The 24,358-nt window shown below is 34.0% G+C and overlaps 1 protein-coding gene across 10 annotated transcripts in view; it reads left to right on the forward strand.

The window, feature by feature from the left end:
• LOC118186247 (uncharacterized) overlaps positions 1-24,358 on the forward strand; it is a 303,304-nt gene that overhangs the window by 75,033 nt on the left and 203,913 nt on the right. For 9 of the 10 annotated variants that reach the window (XM_085814751.1, XM_085814752.1, XM_085814749.1 and 6 more), the window contains one exon: positions 3,944-4,140. In XM_085814751.1, the coding sequence (XP_085670877.1) occupies positions 3,944-4,140 (197 nt within the window). Of the gene's footprint in view, positions 1-3,943; positions 4,141-11,593; positions 11,623-24,358 lie in introns of those variants that run through there. The other variant, XM_085814750.1, reaches the window with a different exon arrangement.

Below are 24,358 nucleotides of genomic sequence, written 5' to 3' on the forward strand. Positions count from 1 at the left end.
AATCATCTGCATCGTTTAGTTTCTGGAGAAATGCTTCTCTTTTTACTGCATTGTTTCGTTTTATTACTTCCTTCTAACTACATATTTCAAAACGTCAATGAAATTCGAAAGTCTTACGTCCATAAAGCACCAAGTATTGAGTTTAAAGTTGAATTTTTTTTCCATTTTTTCCATTTATTTTATGTATCTTACATTTAACAATAATAATGTATTCAATCAAGAGTTGCAACTTTAAAAGTTTAATAGAAATTTATAATAATGAATTTGATCTCTGTGCGTTTTCTGTCTCTATTAAGTAATAAAATATATGTATGTGAATCCTTCGCATTATCGGAAAACCGCGTTACCTTAGAGCCACAAGTTTTGAACACACATACTCCTCCACCCGAGTATGTGCACCTCGAAATTCGAATTTTGAATTTCGATTTTGTTTTTACTAAATCCATGTTTTATACAAATTTTAATAAGCCTTTTGTTAACAAACTCGGCGATTTAACCCTTTGACTACGAATTTAAAAAAACATTTTGTTTACCCTCTTTTCTATCCAAGTGAACAAAATATGTCTAAATAAGGTAAATTTAGGATTTGGGATTTTTTTTGACAAACGTTTTCCAAGCCAAAGGTTGCGACACATATATCCCAGCCGTACTTAATGGTGGGATACATACGTCCCAGACGTAGCGATCGACTTACACTCCTATTAAATTATTCCAGTAAAGTTTTAATAATAAGCACTCCTATTATTCTGGAAAACTTTATTGGAAGATGATCCCCAGCATTCAGGAGATTCTAAGCACTTTTTAACTGAGCAGTCCTTTTTAAACTTTTAGTGGGACATAGATGTCCCGTTAGTAGTCAAAGTGTTAAAAGCCAACAGTGGCAATACGGTTCGAAGTAAAGCATTTTTATATCTACGCGTAAAGTTGTTGCCATTCGGCAAAATGTAGGATATTTATCTCTCAGTTTTAATACAAATATGTATACAAGCCAACATTCATTAATTTCATTAATTGTTTTTTTAAGGCTAAGATATTCAAATGTAATAAAAATCATCTCAGCCAGCAATGCTTTTTTCAAAAAGCTTAATCGTAAAATTACGTTCAAATGAAGTATCCTTCAAATGATACGCCTATTTTTTGTAAGGAGAACATCAGCTTGAAAGGAAGACCGATTGAATCAGCAATGTGAAGAAAAGTAGGAATCCAAAATTGCTTCTTTAAAGCAAAAACGAAATCTCCCTTAGCTTTCTCCTTCCAAATGTACTTCATTGAAATGGAGCTCTTTAAAGCTTCAATAATTCCTCCCTCTTTTGTCTGTCTGTCAAGTGACACGTGTATAAAGCCAGAAGATATTCATAAGAACTAAACCCATTTTTTTTTACTTTTAGCATTCGTTTCCCTCTTCTATTATCGATTCTAGTTCTAAAGCGTGTCTGAGACACATTTGTTTGTTGAAAATTTGTAAAATGTAGTTCATGTTATGAAACACAGTTTCGTTTTATTTTTCAAGCTTTCTTTTTAATGATTATGGCAAAATAATAATAATTTTTTGTGGGAAAATTTTGTAAGTGGTCCCGGGAAGTGGATAAAGGTTTCTTAATTGAGTTTATGGTGACAAAATGTTTTAGATATGACTGCAAAAAAATGGACCCATATGCAGAAAATAATTCTCCTTGATATCAAAATAACAGCTTGGTGTTAACATTTCATCATAATATAACTCCACTGAAGGATGATAATTGAAGAAAAACAAATTTGCAGTCTGAAAAAATCCAGATAAAAATCTAACACACCATTTCGTAGTGAGTTGTTATGAGGGCGTTACTCGTACTATATGGTTTGTAAGTGTTATTAAGAACAAACTGAGCAAGAAGCGCAAATACACTGCTGGGCATTTGCTAAGACGGATCTCAAGTTGCAGTGCAGTATAACATTAAGTGGAGTTGGAGGTTAATCAGGATAAAGTAGTGCTGCCACACTGTTGGGATATTAGAATAAAGGACATTTATCGTTTAGAAAAATGAAGTTTTGAAGCATCTAAAAGTAAAAAAAAAAATCTTTTGATGTTGTGCACGTAGAAATAGAAAACTGTGTATTGAATAACAGCAGAAACTTTTGAGAAAGCTGTCAGAATGGGATATGTTCACTGTGTATTCAATGCTACTTTCTACATGTCGTTCATATTCTGCACAACATTATCCAGCAGCTGTTAAAATAATTAATCCTTCCTTCTCTGTCAGTGCATGGGTGAGGATTGTCTTGTTCTCTAGAGAATATTTTCGAACAGCAAGTCACTCAATTCTCCAGAGCATTCCGAATGTTTTCAGTGCGATTTAGATCTGGAGAACGTGCTGGCATACAAGGCGTTGGAAATTCTCGCTATGTAGACAGTCCTGAACAGCGAAAGTTCGGTATCATGATGCATTTTAGTGCATGAAAAGAAATTAATCGTCAAATGTATCAAAGAAAATCGAATATGAGGCAGCTAAACTTCATAAACGTGCAGCGTTTGACCAGTCATACACCCAACTATAACCACACGTAAAGGGCGTGCTGTCACTAATGATGATGCTGGCTCATACCATGATACTGAATCTTGGATATCGGTCCCTATCCTGGATATTTTCTGGATAATTAGCAATGCCACTCTCATGCCAGTTCAATTGATATCTGTAATTCGATGACAGATTGAACCTACTCCCATCTGAGAATACCACGCAAACCGAATCCTATTCAGTTCAAATGCGATTTTCATGACACCATTGCAGACTGGTGGTACTGTGCTGTCTAGGCAATAGACATACAAAACAGGTCTCCGACGTAAAATGCACCTTCTCCTAAATGTCTGGCTGTAGTTTCTCGGGAGATCTGTTGTCCTGTTGCAGCAAGAAATTCATTTGCCACCTGCTCAGCTGTGTATGTTCGTTTTACTGACAGAACAATGTACCTGCCTCCTGCAAGCGTCGTACATGTAACACGACCTTCCCCATGAGACATTTGAGTTGTTTTAAGTGCTTTCTACAGCCGTTGAACAACGTTGTGTGCGATGTTGAACTCCCTGAGAACATCTCTTTTTCATTATTTTTCTGCTTTTTTGATAATACGGCCACTTGTAAAATGATCTAAGTGTTGTCAGGAAGACATACCGAAATATTCAAAATCGTCAACTATACCTATGCCGTGAAACTTTCACTTGGTACCACAGCTGCCCACCCGCATCAAATGCTTTAAATCTTTTATCAGCACTATCACGTGATGAACAGCGTTGTGTGCGATGTTGAACTCCCTGAGAACATCTCTTTTTCATTATTTTTCTGCTTTTTTGATAATACGGCCACTTGTAAAATGATCTAAGTGTTGTCAGGAAGACATACCGAAATATTCAAAATCGTCAACTATACCTTTGCCGTGAAACTTTCACTTGGTACCACAGCTGCCCACCCGCATCAAATGCTTTAAATCTTTTATCAGCACTATCACGTGATGAACAGGCGAGAAAGGAAAATTTGTATACGTGCACCCCTTCTAATTGTGTCCCGCATTTATTCTAATCTTCCATATTTTGCTTCCTTTTAGTCTGTGGTTGCTATGATTGAGTTTTGTAGATCCTTAGCAATTATCCAAGAGTGTAAAATGTTAACATAATTTAACCCATCTCACGTTCATGAAATATTTGTGTAATATTTTACAAAATCCAACGTTCATTAAACATTATAAACAACTGACAAATACAGAAAAAAAATCGGAGCAGAAAAAGAATCGTAGGTTTGAGAGAAAGTTATTATTCTTTGTTTGTGGTAATGAGCTTTATGCAAATAGTGTTTCGTATTTCGATATTAAATTTTGTCGTGTAAGTTTATCTTTAACTGCAAAATTGCGTATCATTTCATAATATGCGACCAGTAACAAATCTTAAGCTCATTAATTCTGTATTCTCTTTCAGAGACGCGGGCTCTTAAAACGAAGTAAGGCTTTAACAATGGATGTTGGAGACCGCGTGGCGCATTTTCGAGGTGAACTCTTCAATCCATCAATATCAGAAAGCATATCTTGCGAAGATACTGATAATGCCAAAGTATTTCCAAGTTTGCCAGACAAGCTGCTGAAAGCCATTGGACTTCTCGACAGCAGTCCTGAAGAGTAAGCTGTGTATTTTTATAATGAGTAACGATTAGTTGTGATTACCAGACACTTGGATTTGTAACAGTACACGTGTACGTTCGTATTCATTTCGTATAGTTCTTGATTCGTAATTATATCCAGAGCTGTGTCTTGAATAGAAAAAACATCTGGGATTCATAAATGAGTGGTTATAAAAGTTTAGTCATTAGGTTTCTTTGAAGCAGGAGATGTGAAAAATATGCAATGCCCTTTTTGCGACTCCAACCTGGAATCTCGAATACGCACCGTATGTGCTACCGTTACACCATGAAGACATGCTGGAAGGAATGAGAAAATACGTTATAAGTCGAAGGAGGAGAAATTAATTATTATGGAAGAAAAGAGGAAAGATCTATAAACTCTGATAATGTTTTTATAAAAAGCAGATATTTTAAGATAAAATCTAATTTTTGCGATCTTAGTAGATAATTTCATTCGCATTATCAAAATCTTTACAATAGACCAATAGGAGAATACTGCCTACTTTTCAATATTTGGAGTAATTTTGTTAATCGAGCTCTTTGCTTTTATATTTTCAGATCAATGTTTCGGTTGTCGTATTAACTTAAACGCTTTTTTTAACTTTGAAATTAGTTTTTCACAAAATATTCTGGATTAACACTACTGACAACCTTTATGACGATAAGAACAGTTATATATTTCTCTAACGCTTCTGTGAGAAACTTTGATTACTGCTGACTGGAAAAAGGGGCTTGCCTAACCTATAATGTACTGTTATATATACTACCGTCACTGGCTAACATATAATGTGCTGTTGTTTACGATTGTCGTATTTTACCGGCATGGTTACCCACTGAAATCACTAGGATATAATTAAACGACGGTTTTAAATAATTTCGAAATTTGTGCGTTAAATATTAGGTAACGAAACGAGATTAAGTATTTTAATTTCTGGGAAAAACTTGGGTAAAAGAGATGTTAATTTAATATAACCGCCTAGTTTTAATGTCGTCTGTTATAATTGAATATTAAATTTATCTAATTAGGATGTATACCTTAATATTTTTTTGATATTTTTCCCTCAGTCTAGTAAATATATGCACTAAATTTTTTACCATGGAATAATATGATACCTGCAGGTATTTTAACCAGCCAATTTTGTTATCATTTGCTACCGACCGTCTCTGCTGCTCTGAATTCAAATAAAGTAAATCCTATCATTGCGACTAACTTTCTAAGACAGTCATCTCTGAAAGTGAGCAGTATTTCTGAGAATATCTAATTAACGGTCGCGGACACTAGTTAGCAGACGAGACACTCAACCGACACTAGTTAGCCGACGAGACACTTAACCGACACCAGTTAGCCGACAGGACATTTAGCCGACACAGACACTTGGCCGACATGGACACTTAGCCGACAGAACATTTAGCCGTCAAGGACAGTTAGCCGTCAGGACATTTAGCCGACAAGGACAGTTAGCCGACAAGAACATTTAGTCGACAAGGACATTTAGCCGACAGGACATTTAGCCGACAGGACATTTTGTCGACACGGATAGTTAGCGGACAGTGAGTCTCGCTCTTCCCAGTGCTTTCAGATTTTGAATACTTTCACATTTCATTACTACTTTGCTCAGCACATCATGCTACATTCATTCCCTCCCACTAATGCAATTCGTTTCGCTCTTCCCACTAATGCAATTTCCTTTTCCTGTCAGAAAGTAGAATGATTCGCCCTACTCCTCGCTGTAAGTGAATTACTTTTTTTCTAAAATGCTGTTTTACACCCTCAAAATGCTATTTATACATTAAGTATCGTATATTTATTAATTTGGGATTCTGGCCCAGGAATTTTTCCTCGTGGCCTGCGGCCACCTAACAGAAGTAGGTTTGGCTTATGTAATTACGGCAAAGGGGCTATCTACCTAAGGGGAAGGGATACCTTCGTGAAAGACTTTCTGAGTAAAACTGGCTCGTATACACGTTACACATGGGGAAAACCACGAAAACACATATGCAGCGGTCCGTTCGCGGGATTCGAAAATTCGGACCGCACTACCAGTGCTCAGCGACTTTACCGCTCGGCCGCTGCTGGGTCTAACAGAAACAGAGTGACCGTTTTACTTAATATATAATTGAAAATTGCTTTTTTAGGCTAGACCTTTATAAATGTTTTGCTAGAAAATTAGAACAGAATGAGAGAAATGAGAAGAGAATTAAGAGAATGAATGAATGAAAATGAGACATTTGAAAGTATCAGAAGAGTGAGAATGGAAAATTAATAGCATTAAGTAAACAAGAAAAATTATTAATGATGTGAAAGTCTTCAAAGGAACTCAGTTGATCAAATGAAGAAGCTTTACGGACAATTTTTGCAGATACCATATTAAAATGTAACTAAGCGACCGTCGTAATTAGCTAAACAAATTCTTTTTTCCTGTCGAAAATTAATTCAGATTCCCTGACCAGAAATTTCAACTCTTTCAATTTGGCTAATATACACCAAACAGTACGATATATATATCAAACTATGCTAAATTACACAAGAATCAAAAACACATATGGGATTTTTAAGAATCGAAAAATGAATTTTACAATAGGTGAAAAAATGACTTAAATATTGATTTTTTCCAGAAGTCAAGAAATTTTGTAATTGATAGTACCTTTAAAGTAATTGAGCAGATTACTAGATATGTGTCAGCTACGCGTCACTTTCGGCTTAATGTCCTGTTAACTAAATGTCTTGACAGTTAAATGTCCGGCAGCTAAATTTCGTTACGGCTAACTCTCTGTCTCGACTAAATGTCCTGTCAGCTAAGTGTCCCTGTCTTCTAAATGTCCTGTCAGCTAACTGTCCGTGTCGGCTAAATGTCCTGTCGGCTAAGTTTCTTTGTCGGCTAAATGTTTTGTCGACTGACTGTCTGTACCGGCTAAATGACCTGTCGGCTAGATGTCTTGTCGACTAACTCGTGTCAGTTAAGTGTCTCGTCGACTAAGTCGTTTTCGGTTAAGTGTCAGTGTCACAGACCCTATAATTAAATCAATATGACTTCTCTAATACCAACGTGGTGTTAGAGAAAGCCAAAGTCATCCAAACCGTTGATAATTCCGCTTAGATGAGATTCATTGTTTATGATATAAAAATCCAGTTTTTAACAAGCAAAATTTTTCGTCTTTGTTAGTTGGTGTATTTGAGTAAATTAGTGCGATCTACTATTTGGGTCATTCAGGAGTGATCTGAACGCGTATAAGAATAAAACACTTTAATTGTCGTAAAACATAAATGAATATTCATGAAGTAAATATGTGCAGAGTTCCTTTACCAGTATCCGTTTCACACTGCGCTTCATCGAACGTAAAATTGTGTTCCATTTCAGGCTTTCTTGAGTGAGGGCTTTAAAGAAAATTGTCCTATTTCAACTTTTTACAGTGGATCAAGGTAAAAGGAATTCCTATTTCAGTCTTTCTATTCAAGGTTAATTTTAAACCGAAAATACGATAAGATTTGAATGTGAAGTATGTACTGTAAAGTGATGTTACAATGATGATCCGCCCTTTAAATTTTGTGTTCTCACACTCTGTTTAGATATAGCATTGATTTCATTTTACGTAATGCAGTAAACATGAAAAAATTTTTATGGAATAATAACATGTGGGAAAGCAGGTATTATTTCGAACAGCCTCTTTTTTTAAAGTATTTTTCCCTTCCCGAACATCTTCCCACAATTATAGCGAAGAGATAAAAATAGAAAGGAAGGCTGAAATGGTAAGTTGCTTTATTTTGTCATCCGAACACCTTCAGAAGGAAAGAGAAAACCTCAAATTGGCTTCATTTTTGGTAACACATGCAAAAAGCCTGAAGTGGGAAACGCTGAAACAGGACATCACGGAACGCTGCAGAGTTGGTAGTGTACGAGCCGCCCTGATGGAACTATGATTAGTGACACTGACTACCGTATAGTTTGGTTTGGTTTATTTAATTACAGCAAAGCACACTAGGGCTATCTGCCTAAGGGGAGTGATGCCTTCGTGGAGGACTTTCTAAGACTACTGTATAAAAGCCCCGAGTTCGAATCCCAGAAATGGCATGGATATTGTAAGCATATAATGCCTTGATGTATCTCTCCTGATGTTAGATATGCAAAGACGCGAGACAATACCACCTAACCTCTTGTTAGAATGATAGTGTCTCCGTCTTCTGTCAGCTGTCTGTTAAGGGTCACTCAAAATGCACAATGATCCGAAATTATCTCGAAAAGTTGGTGGTAGGAGAAGAGGAGTAGGTGACCCTAGAATTCAACCCCCCCCCTCCTTAGATATTCTCTCTCGGAATTCAAAATTAGAGCGGAAGCTTAACAGTTAGCTAAGTAGAGCAGTACCTTAGTTACCTATAGTAGTACAGAAGTATTGGCCTAGTTTCTACCAGTACATGTCGGTGTATGAATAACTGCTGAGCTATCACTGATCATTCCTTTCACAACACCTTCATTTTCTAAGTTGAAAGTTTCTAATCCAATTAAATATAGAACTTCGCTCGGGAGCTTGCTCACCACATGCAGTCACTTGTCGCCTGTAGATTTCTACTGCTGAATGTCCGTCTTTCCAAACGAAATGTGCAGTCTGCTTTTGACTATACTTGTCCAAGTTCTTCTGCACCACGCTTTACATTATAATTCATTATTGCTGGAAGCTACGACTGAGCGACAAGTTCCTTAAATACTAATAGTTAAGCCCGAGTTCAAATCTTGGCAAACAGGCTGGCGCAGCATGGGAATTTTCGGTAATTTTCTCATGTGTAACATGAATATAATCCAATGTCTGTTAAAGTTCAATTCATTATCATCCATAGTAAATATAAAATAGGTCGTTAAACAGTCTTTACAATGTTGGCTACTTAATGTTAACAAAAAACCCAAAACTTTCATTTGTGAGTTTCTTTTGGGATATTTTAAGAATTGTCTAAAAAGTACATCAATTTGTTTGCTTATGTCCTGCAGAGGTTACATAGGGTATTATACAGGGTTACACAGGGCTGCAGTGTTTGGCGTTAGAAACATCTGCAGTTAGAAATCGATTGACGTCAGAAACATCTGTAGTGTTGTCTTTCTCTTTTTTAGGAGTCATCTTACATTTTAGAAATTTATGCTACGCCACCACAGCATTTATCATCTATGTAGGATCATAATTGTCAGTTCTGAAATCTACTGGCATTCCTTGAGGATAAGATGTTTGATTTTTCTTTTAGATGATTGAAGTACTACGTACGAATATGTAACAGATTGAGCAGATTATTCTGTGCCTATTACTGACTTAAACTTTTGAGAACACACTTAGACAGAAATCCTCAAAACACAAACTGCTCATTTTTGCAATTAAATGTTTCATTTGGAAAGAATTCGTTATTTAATTTGAAACTGTATTAGTTATTTATAATCAAACCGTTAATTCATTGTATTTTGATATCAGTTGCTCCAAACTGTTAACACTTGGAACAATGTTTTTTAATCTACTCTTTCCGCTTGCTGCTGGAATGAGATTGAATGAGAAATCTTTTATTACGGAAATAGAGTCATCGTTCATATCTTCAGTGCTTTGAAGCTATTTTTGTATTTTATACGGCTCTAATTTCAAAGCAAAATTTCTAGACTCATCAGTTTGTCTCTTTAAATTTATGTGTGATTATTATTCCACAACTAAAAATAGTGCAATGAAACTTTTCTTCCGTTTCCAACATCATACTTCTGTGAATCAGCATTTGCTGCAATGGTTATAGTGAAACTAAACAGGAAAATTTGAGTGATACCTTTTAAAAGTGATTTAGATGCCAATCTTTCAGCCTTAAAAACATGATATATTCTGCGGAATACATCAGTTATTTTAATTAAGTGAATGTTAATTATTATTATTATTTAAAGCTCAGATCATTGTCCTAAGAGATCACAGGTGTTTAATTTAGTGTGAGAAAAATCGAAAAGTCTTGTAAATAATTGGTTAGAAGTGTGGTTATGGTTATTTGAACATGGCAAAGCACGAGAAGGCTATCCGCTTAAGATGAAGTGAAACCTTCCTGGAGGACTTTGTAAAAGAAACCATTTTGTATTTACGTTACGCATGGGGAAAGTTACGCAATCCAACTAGGCAGACAATCCGTTCGCCTGGTTTCGAACTCAGGTCCGAGCGGTAAAATCGCTGAACACTGATGTTCAATCTAGGTTCGATTCCGGACGAATGGATTGGCTGCATGGGCGTTGGTGTGGTTTTCTGTACGTGTAATGCGTATACGAGCCAGTTTCGCTTAGAAAGCCTTCCAGGAAGGCATTCCTTGCCTTAGACAGATAGCCCTTGCGGTGATTTGCCGTAATCATCTGAAACAAACCAAATGAACCTAGGATGAACTACCAGTATTCAGTAGTCTTTAACCGTTTGCCACTGGTGAGCCGATTTAGAAGTCGGAAGCATTTTCTTTAACAGATTAAAGCATAATAATTACTCTGCTAAAAAGAATTTTTGCTCTGTGAGTATCAGATAAAATTTTAGATTATACTTTTATAGAACTCTTCTTATTTAAAACTGTTTATAAATTTCTCTACACATTCTAACGAAAATTTTTTTTTACTTGGAATTACATGCTTGAGATCGGTATTTAAGGAAAACAAAGATTGTAGCTACCGTTTAAGAATAAACTGGTATAGGATAAAACTGCAAACGATCAATTGTTTTTTTATCGGCTTTCCCGTCTATTGGTTGGTTAATTGATGACTTGCGATTCGTTAGGCATGCCACAAAAAACCATTAGAGGTAGTTCCTTTGACCCGAAAAGAGAATTCGGCGCTAATTAAGTATTGAGCAATGAACAAACCCATCCATTGAAATGATATTATTCGTGCAATTATTTAATTGCACATGTGTTACAAAAATTGTTTTCCATTTGAAATTATTATCATATATCTTTCCACATCAATATTTACAGAAATTAAAATTTTGATTTGTGGGATGTGTTGATGTGAGTAAATGAAACATATTTCAAAAATACGTCCGTCTTGCTCCATACTGTGAAGGAAAGTTACTAAGGAACTGTGCTGATTCTTTATGTGAAGTAATAATACAAAAAGTAATAATATTTGTTGTCCTTTCTGTTTAAAATAATAATGATGCAATATTGAGCACAGTTATTTTAAAAATATTTACCTGCAGCTTTTTCAAAATCAGAGACTAAATTATGTAGATCGATAAAATAGCAAGTACCAAATGCATGTTTTTTACCAACCAGAAGAACTGGTTTAGTGAAGCGAAGAAAACTATTAATCACTTCACCAGACTGAAGTTTTCTATCGATCGTATTCAAACCGTTTAATAAAAATCAGATTTATCGTTCAAAGGCTGGCAGTAGAATACACCTTAAGTAATTTCTGTAAAGTTTGGAAGAAGTAGGTGTGTAATTGTATGTTTTGTCTATCTTCGACTCCAGCGCTACCAATAGAAGAATGGGAACATTATGGTAAGCAACCAACGCAAATTCCTCGTTGTGACTAATTTATGTAGCTTAGTTTCATATCTTAATAAACATATGTACGCATAGTCTAGTCATGAACCTACTTTATTTCTTTACGAAAGAATTTGTAATACATGCCTAGGATTCTAAATGGAAGATGTTCTCTTTAATTTTTTATGGATCTTAAGAATTTATACACAAAACTCAGTATTTTGTTCTGGCTCGCCAAGACCGGCCGAAGCCGGATCATCAGTTTTCTGGACTTAATTTAGGAAATGCTGTTTTTTGGTAAATAAACTTTCTAATGTAACGCATATCAATAAACGAGCTCGACGACATTCTTAGAATATAACTGCGTAGTTTGCACTTACTCTAAGTGGTGTTGGCTAGCCTAATGAATGAATCTTAAGTAAATGACTTTTTTTCAGGTACATTTTTCTCTCATTTTTTGTGAGTATATGTTAATGTCATCTGTATTCGTAAATTTTTTAGTCATGTAAGGTGATGTGTCGGATCCTATTATCAGAACTATTGTCGGGAGCCTGGTAGATTTTTCCGAGTCTAGAAGCGTGCTTAAGATCGCTGAATTCTGTTACATTAACCTTATTCGAATTCTGATGAACGGACTGGTTGTGTAATAATTTCATAATTTTCTTCCCTCGGAAAGTCATCTGTAAAGGCATCTTTTCTTAAGGTAGATAGCCGTGGTCTGCTTTATCAGCTTTATTAATAAACTTCCTCTGTCACACATTTGTATTTTTAAAATTACTAAGAAGCACTTATGGTAACATTTAAACGATTTAAATTATAAAAACAAAACTAAAGAAAATAATAAAGTAGTTTATGAATTGTTTGATATTTTTTTCTGTTTCACAGACTGTAGTGATAACAAATGCAAAAATGTTACAGATGATTCATTTTGCCAGAGTTTTCGAAATGAATAGATTTTCTGTATAAGTTCTTGATTAGCTAATGTACTGCAAAAACACTGGATGCGGTAAACAATTTTTGGAAGGGATAGTCTTGGAATAAATTATTATTTGTATTTCTGGTTACAGCCGAAAACATCGCGGACGAAAACGTCACGGAGAAAACAACGCAAGGCGAAAACGTCGTGGTACAAAACATCGTAGGAGAAAAGAAAGCAAAGAGAAAACGTCGCAGTTCTAAAACATCGTGGTACAAAATATCGTCGTCGAAAAAAAGCGTTTCAAAAACTTCGCAGTTTAAAAACATAGTGGTCGAGAATATCGTGGTAAAAAATAAAGTACCTACAAATCATCGCATGACGATAATATCGCGGACATGTGTTTTTCAGGCTTTAATAATTGTAAATGGGTATTCGCATAATGATTTGTGAGCGCAATATGGAAAGAAGGATAAATTTTGCTTTCATATTTTTTATTAACTAATAAATTTTTAAATAGAACAAGAAGTTTAAACAAAACAAGAAATAATTTTCACTGTAAGAGCATCAGATTAGCAAAAGTGAAGAAAATGATCTCATAATTAATTTAGTTGATTTTTTATAGATAAGGTCATGCAGTTATAATTTTCTTTCTTTTTCTATTCTTTTTTAGATAATACTTTTCATGAATAATTACCAGTAAAACTTTATAAAAAATAATTTCTTAATGAAGTTTGTTAGTTAATTATGTCAGTATAAACTATTAAGTGCCATAAATTGCATTACATTTTTGTATGTTTCCATTTTACATTTTCTGCCAATATTTACTAGTTAATAAAGAAATATGAAAGTAAACATTCATATTTCTTTATTATCATTATTTCTTTATTATCATTATTATTTATTCCCACAAATCATTATGCGAGCATCCTTTTACAGTTATCAAAGCCTGAAAAACGCACGTCTGCAATGTTATCGTCATACGATGTTTTGTAGACTTTATTTTTTATTACGATATTTTCGACGACGATGTTTTTAAATTGCGATGTTTTTGAACTGCTTTATTTCTGACGACGATATTTTGCACCACGATGTTTTGTACTACGACGTTTTCGTCTTGCGTTGTTTTCTTCGCGACGTTTTTGCCGCGATGTTTTCGGCGGACAACGTATTTCTTAACTTTGTCCAATTCACTTTTCTTTCGAACATGAAACTATTGATTATAGTTTTCTTCTGGGATTGGTTTTTTTAAAGGATATATATGGTGACTTCGGAGGTGCTTATAACTTTCTTCATAAGCAAATGTAAGCAAGTTTCCTTTGAAAAATATTCCCTTCTCTTGATGTAGGCTGCTTTACTAAAGCAAATTTTAGATTTACGATTTTACTATTTATTTATTGCCTTTTAAAAACCTGAAAAATTCTTCAAAAAATGGCAGATAAAGGTAGTTCCTATCATATTCATTTAATGGAAGTATATTTAACCGAAGCGTGTGCTCTTTGTTTAATTAAGTATTCTTTGTAGTGCGTAATTATATCTAACTATAGTTCATGCTGGGCTTTTTAAAATGTACAGAAATTTCTTTCTTCTATCATAAATATCATATTGTATGTGAGCAGGAATGATGAAGACTGTTATTTTTCGTAAGTGATTCTTACTTTTAGAAAGCGAATGCAGTTTATAACCTCGAAATAATTTCATCAGTATATAGTCATATTTCTGTATAATATTTTTTGGAAGGGCTGAGCCTGATGAGTATGCCTAAAATGGCTTCTTGCAGTACCATTGTTTGCATATGGTAGTATAATAACAGGTAGTTAAAATATGTGTGCGAATAAAATACCTTTTAAATGCTTAGTGAGATATTTTACTGTTTCATTTCGCAGTAGCCTTCACTGTTAACACCGGAATATCGATTTCACACCGTCCAGTGGTTTTTCTTTTAATAATTGGATTGGATTAGATTATTCAGTCATGGCAAAGCACACGAGTGCTATCTGCCTAAAGGGAGGGATGCCTTCGAGGAGGACTTTCTTGTTCATCAGAACACACTATGAACAGTTTTGCCGCGTGGACTGGTGGATTGTCATCGTAATTTGCAGCACATCTGTCAAGATTCAAAATTTGAACCATTCGGTATACCTTTCTCCACTGGTAATCGGTATTGTTAACAAAGATCTGACTATCAATAATAATTAAATATTTCCAGAGATTTTTCACCATACTACGACCCGCATCGTCATTAGTCTATCTTCATACTTTTTCAGGGCACGAGATAATCCAGATCCTTTATGGGAGTTCTTCGCACGTAAACTCTCCCAGAATTTGGAATATTTGGAATGATAGTGTAGACTGGCATATCGATAAGAATACAGAACTTTCATATTCACGAAATAGATTCGAATAAATGCAGATTTGATCTGTATTAGAAATTAAATGCGAATATAGTTCATGATTTTTTTGAATGAAAATTAATGAAAAATAGATATTGAAAGATAATTCGTGTAATTCGCGTGACCCTTGCCGTGCAGCGACTCACAGCACATGGTATAGAACTTCTGTCCTCCATCTTACACGTACCTACCGTCCACCTCCCTTTTATCCCTTGCTCAGGCGCCAACCTTTTAGGAAGGTCACCTACCTTGAACACTCAATTTTTCTCAGAACAATGTGTATGAAGCTACTCATTTAGAAATGCATAACAGTAAAAAAATTAGTTGCTAATATTTTATAGATAATCGTTGAAAACGGAATTTTTAATAACCAACTTCAAACTTGCTGACAAATTTGATCACCAGGTGACCTTTCTGTTAAAAATTAAAATTTAGTGAAACCACCGAAACAGCAATGCATCGTCAAATTTAGCAAATTTGCACATTTTCAATTGCTTATTCACATTGGTTTAGCAATTAATTTTTTTATAATATTACATACTTCTAAATAAGCGAAAGTTTTCTCTCTCTCTCTCTCTCTCTTTTTTTTTTTTTTTTTTTTTTTTTTTTTTTTCCGTATTGCTGTATTTACAATAATTTCAATCTTTTATCGTAAATGCTTAGTCAGTTTTTCATTTAATTTTCAATAAAATGGCTGTCTAAATTAATTTCAACTCTAACTGGATTCAACGGATGTAGCTGACTGCACACTCTCGAAAAGAAAGCTATAAAATTAACTGATAGATTCTAATAGATGTAACAAAAGTAAATTACCATAATCATATTTTGCTCTGGCATAGTATTTATCATACCACTGAAACCATATTTTGCACCGTCAGTGCTGGGAGTAGAATGAAACCTTTGTTGATGATGCATTTATAAAAGGATTAAATATAACTGCAACGAAAGCAAAAAAAACTTTTTTGCACTCGAAAAATTTGTAAAGGAAGTACACAAGGTGCTTATAAGGAAAGACACCTCACCTGGCAGCAGACCTATATTATGCACCTACTATAATCTAATGAAATTCTTAGTTGGAATCGATCGTTTATTTGAGCGACTATTTGGACCATAATGGTTGCATTTCTCAATAAATATGACGATGACTACTCGAGTATTGGGTGTTCTCAAGTAATGTTTTGAAAATAAAACTTAGTCTTGTAAAATAGCTTAATTTTAAGAGATTTAAATATAAAAAGTTTTTAAAAAATTTTTAAATTCGAAATCATTTTTTTCAGTTTCATTGTCTAACTTTTATTACTTGTGACATCTTCGTGGTTTTCCTTATTTGCAGCGTAAATATCAGCCATTTGTGTTTAGTAGGCCTTCCATTAAAGCTTTTCTTGTAGCTCTTTATATAGTTTAACTCAAATAAATGAATCGCAAGTGTTTTCAAAAAGTCAACGGAAATTATTATTGTAAATCTAATGCAAAAGTGTATAAAATAAACACTTCAGAGTTTATGAGCAGATATGTTGGCTTGTAAATTTCGTACAATACTTAAGAAATGACAAGTGTTTTTTTTTAATATTTCGATTATATAAGTATATTTATCAACTTCAATTTTCATATAAAATACTGTTTTGGTAAATTAAAATCCATCGACACATCATTACTCGGAAACTGAAAGATGAGTTTAGGATGTCTTAAAAAACTCTTGGCAAGTGCTGCTACTGCGCAAAATGTAAGATACGTAATTTGCTTTCCAGACATTCTCGCCCATAACGGATTCTCAGAAAATTGCCGTTTGGCAAAGCATAAGATCTTAATTTGTATTTATTGTGTCGATATGTTTAGTTATTGATTAACAAATTGAGTGCTTTAAAAATAATCTGCAACCTCTGTAAATAATTTGTAAATAAATAATTTTAATAATAAACTTTAAAATACTCTGTAATAAGATTTTTAATTCATCTTCTCAGCACTCTCGCATACATTCAGTCTTTAGTTAGGTTAACAGATGCAAAAATGAAAAAGGGATATATTTTTTTTTGAAAGGGAGACATTTCAAAATAAAATTTAATTTAAGATGTATAAAACTTTATTGTGAGAACAAAACAAATTCAATATAAAAATAATTTTTAGAACATAGTGCTATACCAATTAGACGGTTAAACATATTTTCAGAACTACCTGTTTTTGACAGAGTTTCTTCATTGCTTAATAAATAGCTATAAAAATTTGAGCATGCTATGCTCTTAGAAGTTGTATTGTGTGAATATTATCGCCTTCATGTCCGTCTGTTCAGTTCCTTGGTCCACTGAGTGTCATTTTTTTAATCAGCGAAAAAGAAAACCCTCTAAACGTTTTACCTTATAAGCAGGAATGTAAAAATAAAATCCACAAATTTTCAGTAATTCTGAAGAGCAATCAGTATTGTTAAAAGATTTTTAAAATACCGCCTATTTTTCAATAGATGGATTCGATGGATTTTATCTTCAGATTCGAGGAATGACATCAGACTGCAAAACTGGTCGTACATTTTCACGTCATCAATGATAATACATGTTTGTTTCAAAAACTCAGCACAAGGAATCAAATTCTCAAGTTTGTACTTGATTATTATAAGTAGCATCCATTCAAAACGTATGTGAAACAGTATAAATGTACGTATAGTGAAAATACTTTTATACTGAACGATCATTTAAAAAAAAAAGAGAGGCGTTGTAGTTAATGGAGGACATTATAGTATTTCAACTGAAAAAAAAAGGAACTGTCCTATTTTTAAATTCTATTTGGTAACCTTAGATCTTAGAGAGTTTCCATTCGGCGAAATATAAGATCTTTAATTTATCTTCCTAGTTTAATCAGTTTGTTATCGTCTTTTATTGAATAACAAGTTGAGCAATTGAAAAGGTATAATCTCATGTTTGAATAATATAAATTTTTATTTTGTTTTATTTTTAATAATGTATTTAACTGTTATAAATTAGAATACGTTTAGTACTCTAATTCTCAACCGATAATTTTTACAAACATTTGCAGCTCTGTTGCAATTAATAAATGATATTCTGTATGTTGTATATCTGGTATTGTTAGTTTTTATGATTGTTTACATTTTCTAACGTTTATAATACTTTTTAATTTTTTTTGTAATTTTTATTGGTGATCTTTTTTTTTTTTGAAGTCTTACTCTGTAACCCAAAATCTTCAGTTTCTTTTTTAAATACGTAGGCCTGCTAATCATTATAGTATTTCTAATTGACTGAAATTAAAACTACCTGGACTCCAGTTAGCTTTTACTGTTTTAAATTTCAAGGAAAATTAGATTTTATTTGGATGAACGTAAATCAAAATTGAAATTTTCATACATCATGTGAACTTTAATAATAATAAAGAAACCTCCTTATTAGGTAGATGGATTTTATGTGCACTCTTACTCCCAGTGTCCTGATTTTCCTTACATAAATTTTTTGACCATATATGGATGAAATTAATACTTTATATTCTTTGCCGAGCAGAGCTTAAAATCCGTAATTTAATTTTCCCACCTTGATGAATGTCTTATCTTCTTTCAAAGCTCTTGCACTTGTTTATCAACTGATAAGATACGTATTATTTCTTTTATAGATTATTCTTATTTTCTAAGTCGATTGAAATGCATTTCTTTTGATTTTCTTAGGCCATATTTCTTTTATTTGCTGCAGCCTACCACAGTAAATATCTTGCAGCACTGTTGTGAAACAACTGAGTTTGGCTGTTAACATTCATTTTATTAATATTACTGGTTTTCTGAAGATGAGTCTATATGTAAATTAAAGTTACCTCTATATTAATAAACATCTGATGTGGACACTGCATGACTTCCTTGTACGGTACACACGCATTTTTTGCTGCCTTTTATTTAAATGTATTTCCTCAAATTATTCCAACTTATTAACCGATTCCTTAAAGCAAGTTGAAAATGACGTCAAAAGTTGCAAATTTTTAGCTTAAATATCTCGGTCACTTTTTTTGTCGTACGGGAGTCAAACTTCTTATAATTTTATTTTTTATAACGAGCATAAAACTTTCCCGAATAGGAAAGGGGAGACCTCATTAAAAGTTAGATTGCGTTATTTGTCGAAAAAAATTTTTTTTTAATTTGACGTTGACAAAACAAAAATATTTTCGTCATTTAAAACACTTCTGTATTTATGACTGCTAAAATAAAGTCCGGGTAAGGACTTTAAAGTCTGACAAGGGGTTATGGATATATATATATCTCACACTGCCGATTGCCAAAAAAAAGGGGGGGGGAGGTGCGCAACTAAATGTCATACCAGTCCCATAGAAGGCAGAATTTCAATGTTCTACGGCCAAACGCTTTCAGTTACACGAAACACATACGTACGTGCCCCCCCCAAAAAAATTATAACCATTTTACAGTCCGTTTTAGAAAAAAGGGTCCTTTATTCTGTCCATACATACAGACTTCACACCCCAAAAAAAATCTTCCATATGAATTCGGAAACGGTCAAAGGGAATATTGCCGTTGAAATATGACATCCGGAATTTGTAAAATATGATATCCGAAATGTAATACTTCCTTTACTTCGCACGAAGAAGTTTAAAAGGATATTCTAACAAGAATGAGGTTCATGTTAATCAGTATAAAACAAAGTAAAATATGGTTCAACACTCTAAGACAACCATGAACGATTTCGGATGATTTTGTTCTTGTATGGAGATGATCATCTTAGAGGGGTCATATTCAATACCAATATTTATTCATATTCTTAGGAATGCTTAATTTCGCCAGTGTTTGCCTACGTCCGAGCATGCAGAGTTTTGGTCCATATATCCTATGAGTAAATGATGCAGCATGCAGCCAGATAACCATACGTGATAATGCAACTTACTAGAATCGAGTAAATTATACTTAGTTGCAGTTTAGAATTATACTTATTTACAGTGGTATGCATGCATACCACTATCCTTTATTATTCTGCATGATAAATTTAACACATAATTATAGGTGCTATAGATGAGGAGCGACATTATTACATGACACTTCACAATGTGCGGTATATCAACATATAAGGTACGATTCATACTATACCTTATTATTATACATAGAGAATCATGAATTATTATATGTCATTTGAAAAGCTTATGTTAGGCTCTACAATATATGTTCACAGTTCTAAACGATTCATTTGCAATGCTTAATATTGCGTTTTATAAAAATTACCATATTTTTATGCATGTGTTCCCTGTATATATCTAAAATTAGAAATGGGAGATTTATGCTCAATTTTGCAATAAATACACGCTTTTAGATAAAAAAACTGAGTGATGAATATTTAGTTCTACAATATGTATTCTTCTAAATATTTAACACTACACAATGCATACAATAATGTATACTTGTAATAATAAACATGTCAAAAATACTAATCGCTTTCAGGTGTGGATGCTACGAGAGGGTCCATTACGTAATGTACCTATTCATTTCATCAAATTTTATAATTCTGTCTTAGAAATATCTTTGAAAATCAAATGTTGACAGAAAATTTAACATTACAGTACAAAGTCCAAGACTTGTCTGAACTTCGGCGATTCCGTATTTCGAATCATAGTATAAATCTAGTAAGACGACTTGTAGAAATTATAAAATTAGAAATATAAAGTAATAATTTATGAAATAATACAGTATTATGATCTTAAAGGAATCAAAATTTACATAAGACCTGAGTATTTATTTGTTTGTTTTAGGCATTTCTTTCAATGTAATTTTGTGTGTGTGTGATCCCGCGCATCCGAGGGTGATACTTTCTCTGTAATTTTATAGGCAGACAAAATTTCGTATTCTGTTACAAAGCTTCATTGTTCAGGCCCTGTAATTGCCGTGTCAAGAATTCGCATTAAATTGTCAAACAATATTGTTTTGTTCTCAACAACTTCTCTGTACCTTTCTTCATTATCAGTTGCGATATTTTCTGGATTAAAACCATGCTAGAAATTTCGCCATCCGTTAGTTGTTTGAAGAACGAAGCGTTACCATGGCAATGGAAAACTTTTGTTATACTATCATCTTCATTTATTGTCACTTTTCCGCATTTTTTCTCCTATTCCATTAACTGGAAAATTTCGCTTTTTCTTCAATCTTCAAATTCTTTTCTAAATTCGTAGCTATCCATCATAAAGCTTAGCAATACACTGTAGTATCGTGCAACTGGAGACCAGAGACGTGTTGTTCCGTTAAATTCTGTCTTGCTCGTATCGTGTGCTGAGGAAGTTAAGCCTGAATTACATTACTTTAATTATTTATTATACTTACGTCTATTTCCAGCATTTTGGCTTAATGAATATCGTTGAAAAATTTATTTTTTGCATCGATAAAGTTTTCCTTTCTTCCCTCTCCCTTTTTTGATTTATGAAAATAAATTTCTGCTGTATGTTTCCCTGTCAACACAGTGCAGTTGTTGAAATCTGTAATCATCGTCAAGCATAATTTCAACATGAAAGGTTACCAAGTTGTTTGGTGTTTAATTTCTAATATTTAAAAATATGATTACAAACATTTAAAAACCCTGCGGGAGTCATTTCTCAAGGTACCATAAGCAGGGCCTGCGCTGAGCATTTTACCGCCGGGTGCATTATCTGCAGGTCATAAATTTTGCTCCTCATCACCTACCTAAATTCTAAAACCTTTGCTGCCCAGGGCTTCCGTCAAATTCTAAAAATTTTGCTATTCCTAAATTTTGCTGCAAGTTACTTCTCTGAAGTCTAAAAATATTGCCGCCCCTAAATTCTGTCGACCGGCTTCGGCTTCGACTCTAGGTTGATAGTCATTTGGTGATGCAACAATAAATAATTGAATATTATACGCCAGGCTAGGGTTAGGGATATAAGTTATTAAATAGATGTAAATTCAGCGGTAAAACGCGGGTAGAATGCATCGGGTTGAGTTGTATGCTTGAGTGAAAAGGCGGCTACACAGCCAAAATACTGATTATATAGTTAATAATTTTATTAATTGATCATACAGATTTATGCTAATAATTTTCTTCAACATGGAGATGTTTTATTTAATGTCGAAGTGAAATTAAGAATGTTCCCATGTGTTTTATTACGAAGAAAAAATATCTACTGCGCTTGCGTGAAGCATTAAGCATGTGCTAAAGTGAGACGTATTTCGCGAAATCTAATTCTCTTCCCCTTTTTGTGTTTTTTTTTCCTTGTCGTCCAGAGGTCCGGATAATGGACTTTCGGAGTTCGGGCTTTGCACTGTATTAAAAAGAATTATTTTTTTTTTCTTTTGTAATCCTTCATCATCTTACATGGAAGAACGACAAACTGTTATATTTTACAAGGTAAATAAAAGATCAAGATAAATAAAGATAAATTGTGCTACGTAGATAATAGCAGCCCATAAAAATTGCAGTTTCCCGAGTCGCTTTATATTATACATGCTAATAAAAAGCAAAGACGAGTGAACGAGGTGATAATATCGTAACGTGATGCTAACGATTGAAAGACTGGATTTCTAATGTTTTTTTTTTTTTTTTTTTTTGTGTGTAACTGAGAATGGCAAAGCTCAAATTGGCGTTATTAGAAAAACTACTTCGTATCTGCGTTTACACAAGAGGAAAATACGAGCACTAATGCCACCGACGTGTTTTCTTCGATTCGAACTCCTCTCGAAATAGCTATGTTCAGCGCTGGTATTCACTCCGCCACTGATGAACCAAGGTTTTTAACATCAGATTTGTAAGCATGAATATATTTAAATGTTATAATTTTAAGTTCGTTCATAGTAATAGATGTTAGCACGTAAGTTATTCATGCTGCGTATCGTGTTCGAGTAGTTCATACTGTTTACACAAAATCAGCCGGTAAAGATATCACTTCCTTCCGCTTCCTAACTTTTACTTTTGCAACTCCGGATTTGACTGAATTCTATCAGGCACGATAATATTGTTGCGTGCGTACGGGTTCGTTACGAAATGAATGCACAAGTCCGATGACAAATGAACAAAAATTTATTATTATCACAACAAATATGCTTAAATTTCCTAAAATATTCGTGCAGTATTACAATATCTCACAGTAGTTATCTTTTAACTACTCAAACGTTCAAGAGAACTTAATTGAAAACAGCTAAAGAAAGCTAATCCGCGAATTCGCTACAATCAACAAGAGCAGTTTTCTAAACAAACTCTTAAAACAAAAATAAATTAACTAATTAATCGAATTGAAATCGAAATCGAGTCAATGGCTAGGCGGCAATTAGTAGCCAACCGCTACTTTAATCGTCTCTGTTGGTAAATTGCTCTAAGGCGTTGGTCAGTGGCCCAGATAGGCACTGCATAAAGTAGGGTGGGTCTTATTAAACTGGTATAGATCTTCTTCTTGAGACTGATATTTAATTTAGCATTTCTTCTTATTAAAGGGTAAAGAGACATTTTAGCAGCGGTGGCTTTGCGCAAGGCATACTCCGTGTGTTCTTTGAATAACAGCTGTGAGTCGAAAACCACTCCTAGGTACTTGGTACTTGAAACAATTGCTAGGGCTTAATCATTAATTTTTATATTTACATTCACAGGAGTGAACTTCCGATGACGTCTGAAAAGGAGAATTTGGCTCTTTGACGGATTTACTTTTAATTTCCATGAATCATAATAGTGTGCTATGATATTTACTGCGCTTTCAAGTTTATCTACAGCGAGCTGAGGTTTTAGCGACTTGGTTAAAATTGCTGTGTCGTCGGCATATTTCACTACTTTTGCATTCAAAGGAACCGGCATATCATTCGTGTAGATATTTAACAGAAGCGGTCCCAGAACGCTTCCTTCAGCCACTCCGCTTTTAATTCTTTTTCTTGAAGAGAGAGAGTCATTAATTTTTACCTGAAAGGTCCTGTTTTTAAAAAGGTCCTGTTTTTAAAGGTCCTGTTTCATGAGCTTAATAAAACTGATGGGCAGATGAACAAAGTGCAGCTTGTAGAGAAGACCCTCATGCCACACCTTGTCAAATGCTTTTTCTAGATCTAGAAAGCAGCTGGCGATTGTGTTCTTTTTTGCGAAGGAGTCTGCAATAAATTCTGTAACGTTCAGTAGTTGGTGCACGGTACTATGACCGGCTCTAAAACCAAACTGCTCTTTACATATAATTTTCTTATCCTCTAGATGTTGAGTTAATCTCTTTTGGAGCACACGCTCAAATACCTTTCCCAAACTGGGGAGAAGGCTGATCGGACGGTAGGAGTTTAAGTCCTTTGGGTTTTTCCCCTTCTTGACAAACGTAATTATCTGCGCGTGCTTCCACTGTTGCGGAAAGTAATTGAGCCTCATTCAAGCATTGACTATGTTTGTAATGAGGACTATGTAAGTTCTTGGGAGAGCTTTGAGAACCGTATTGGTGATGCTATCGTAGCCGGGAGCTTTCCTGGACTTTAAGTTGCTAATTATATTACTTA

This window comes from Stegodyphus dumicola, chromosome 4 (assembly GCF_044657685.1).
Source record: "Stegodyphus dumicola isolate Sdum_Otavi_A_Nest chromosome 4, ASM4465768v1".
Lineage (NCBI taxonomy): Eukaryota > Metazoa > Arthropoda > Arachnida > Araneae > Eresidae > Stegodyphus > Stegodyphus dumicola.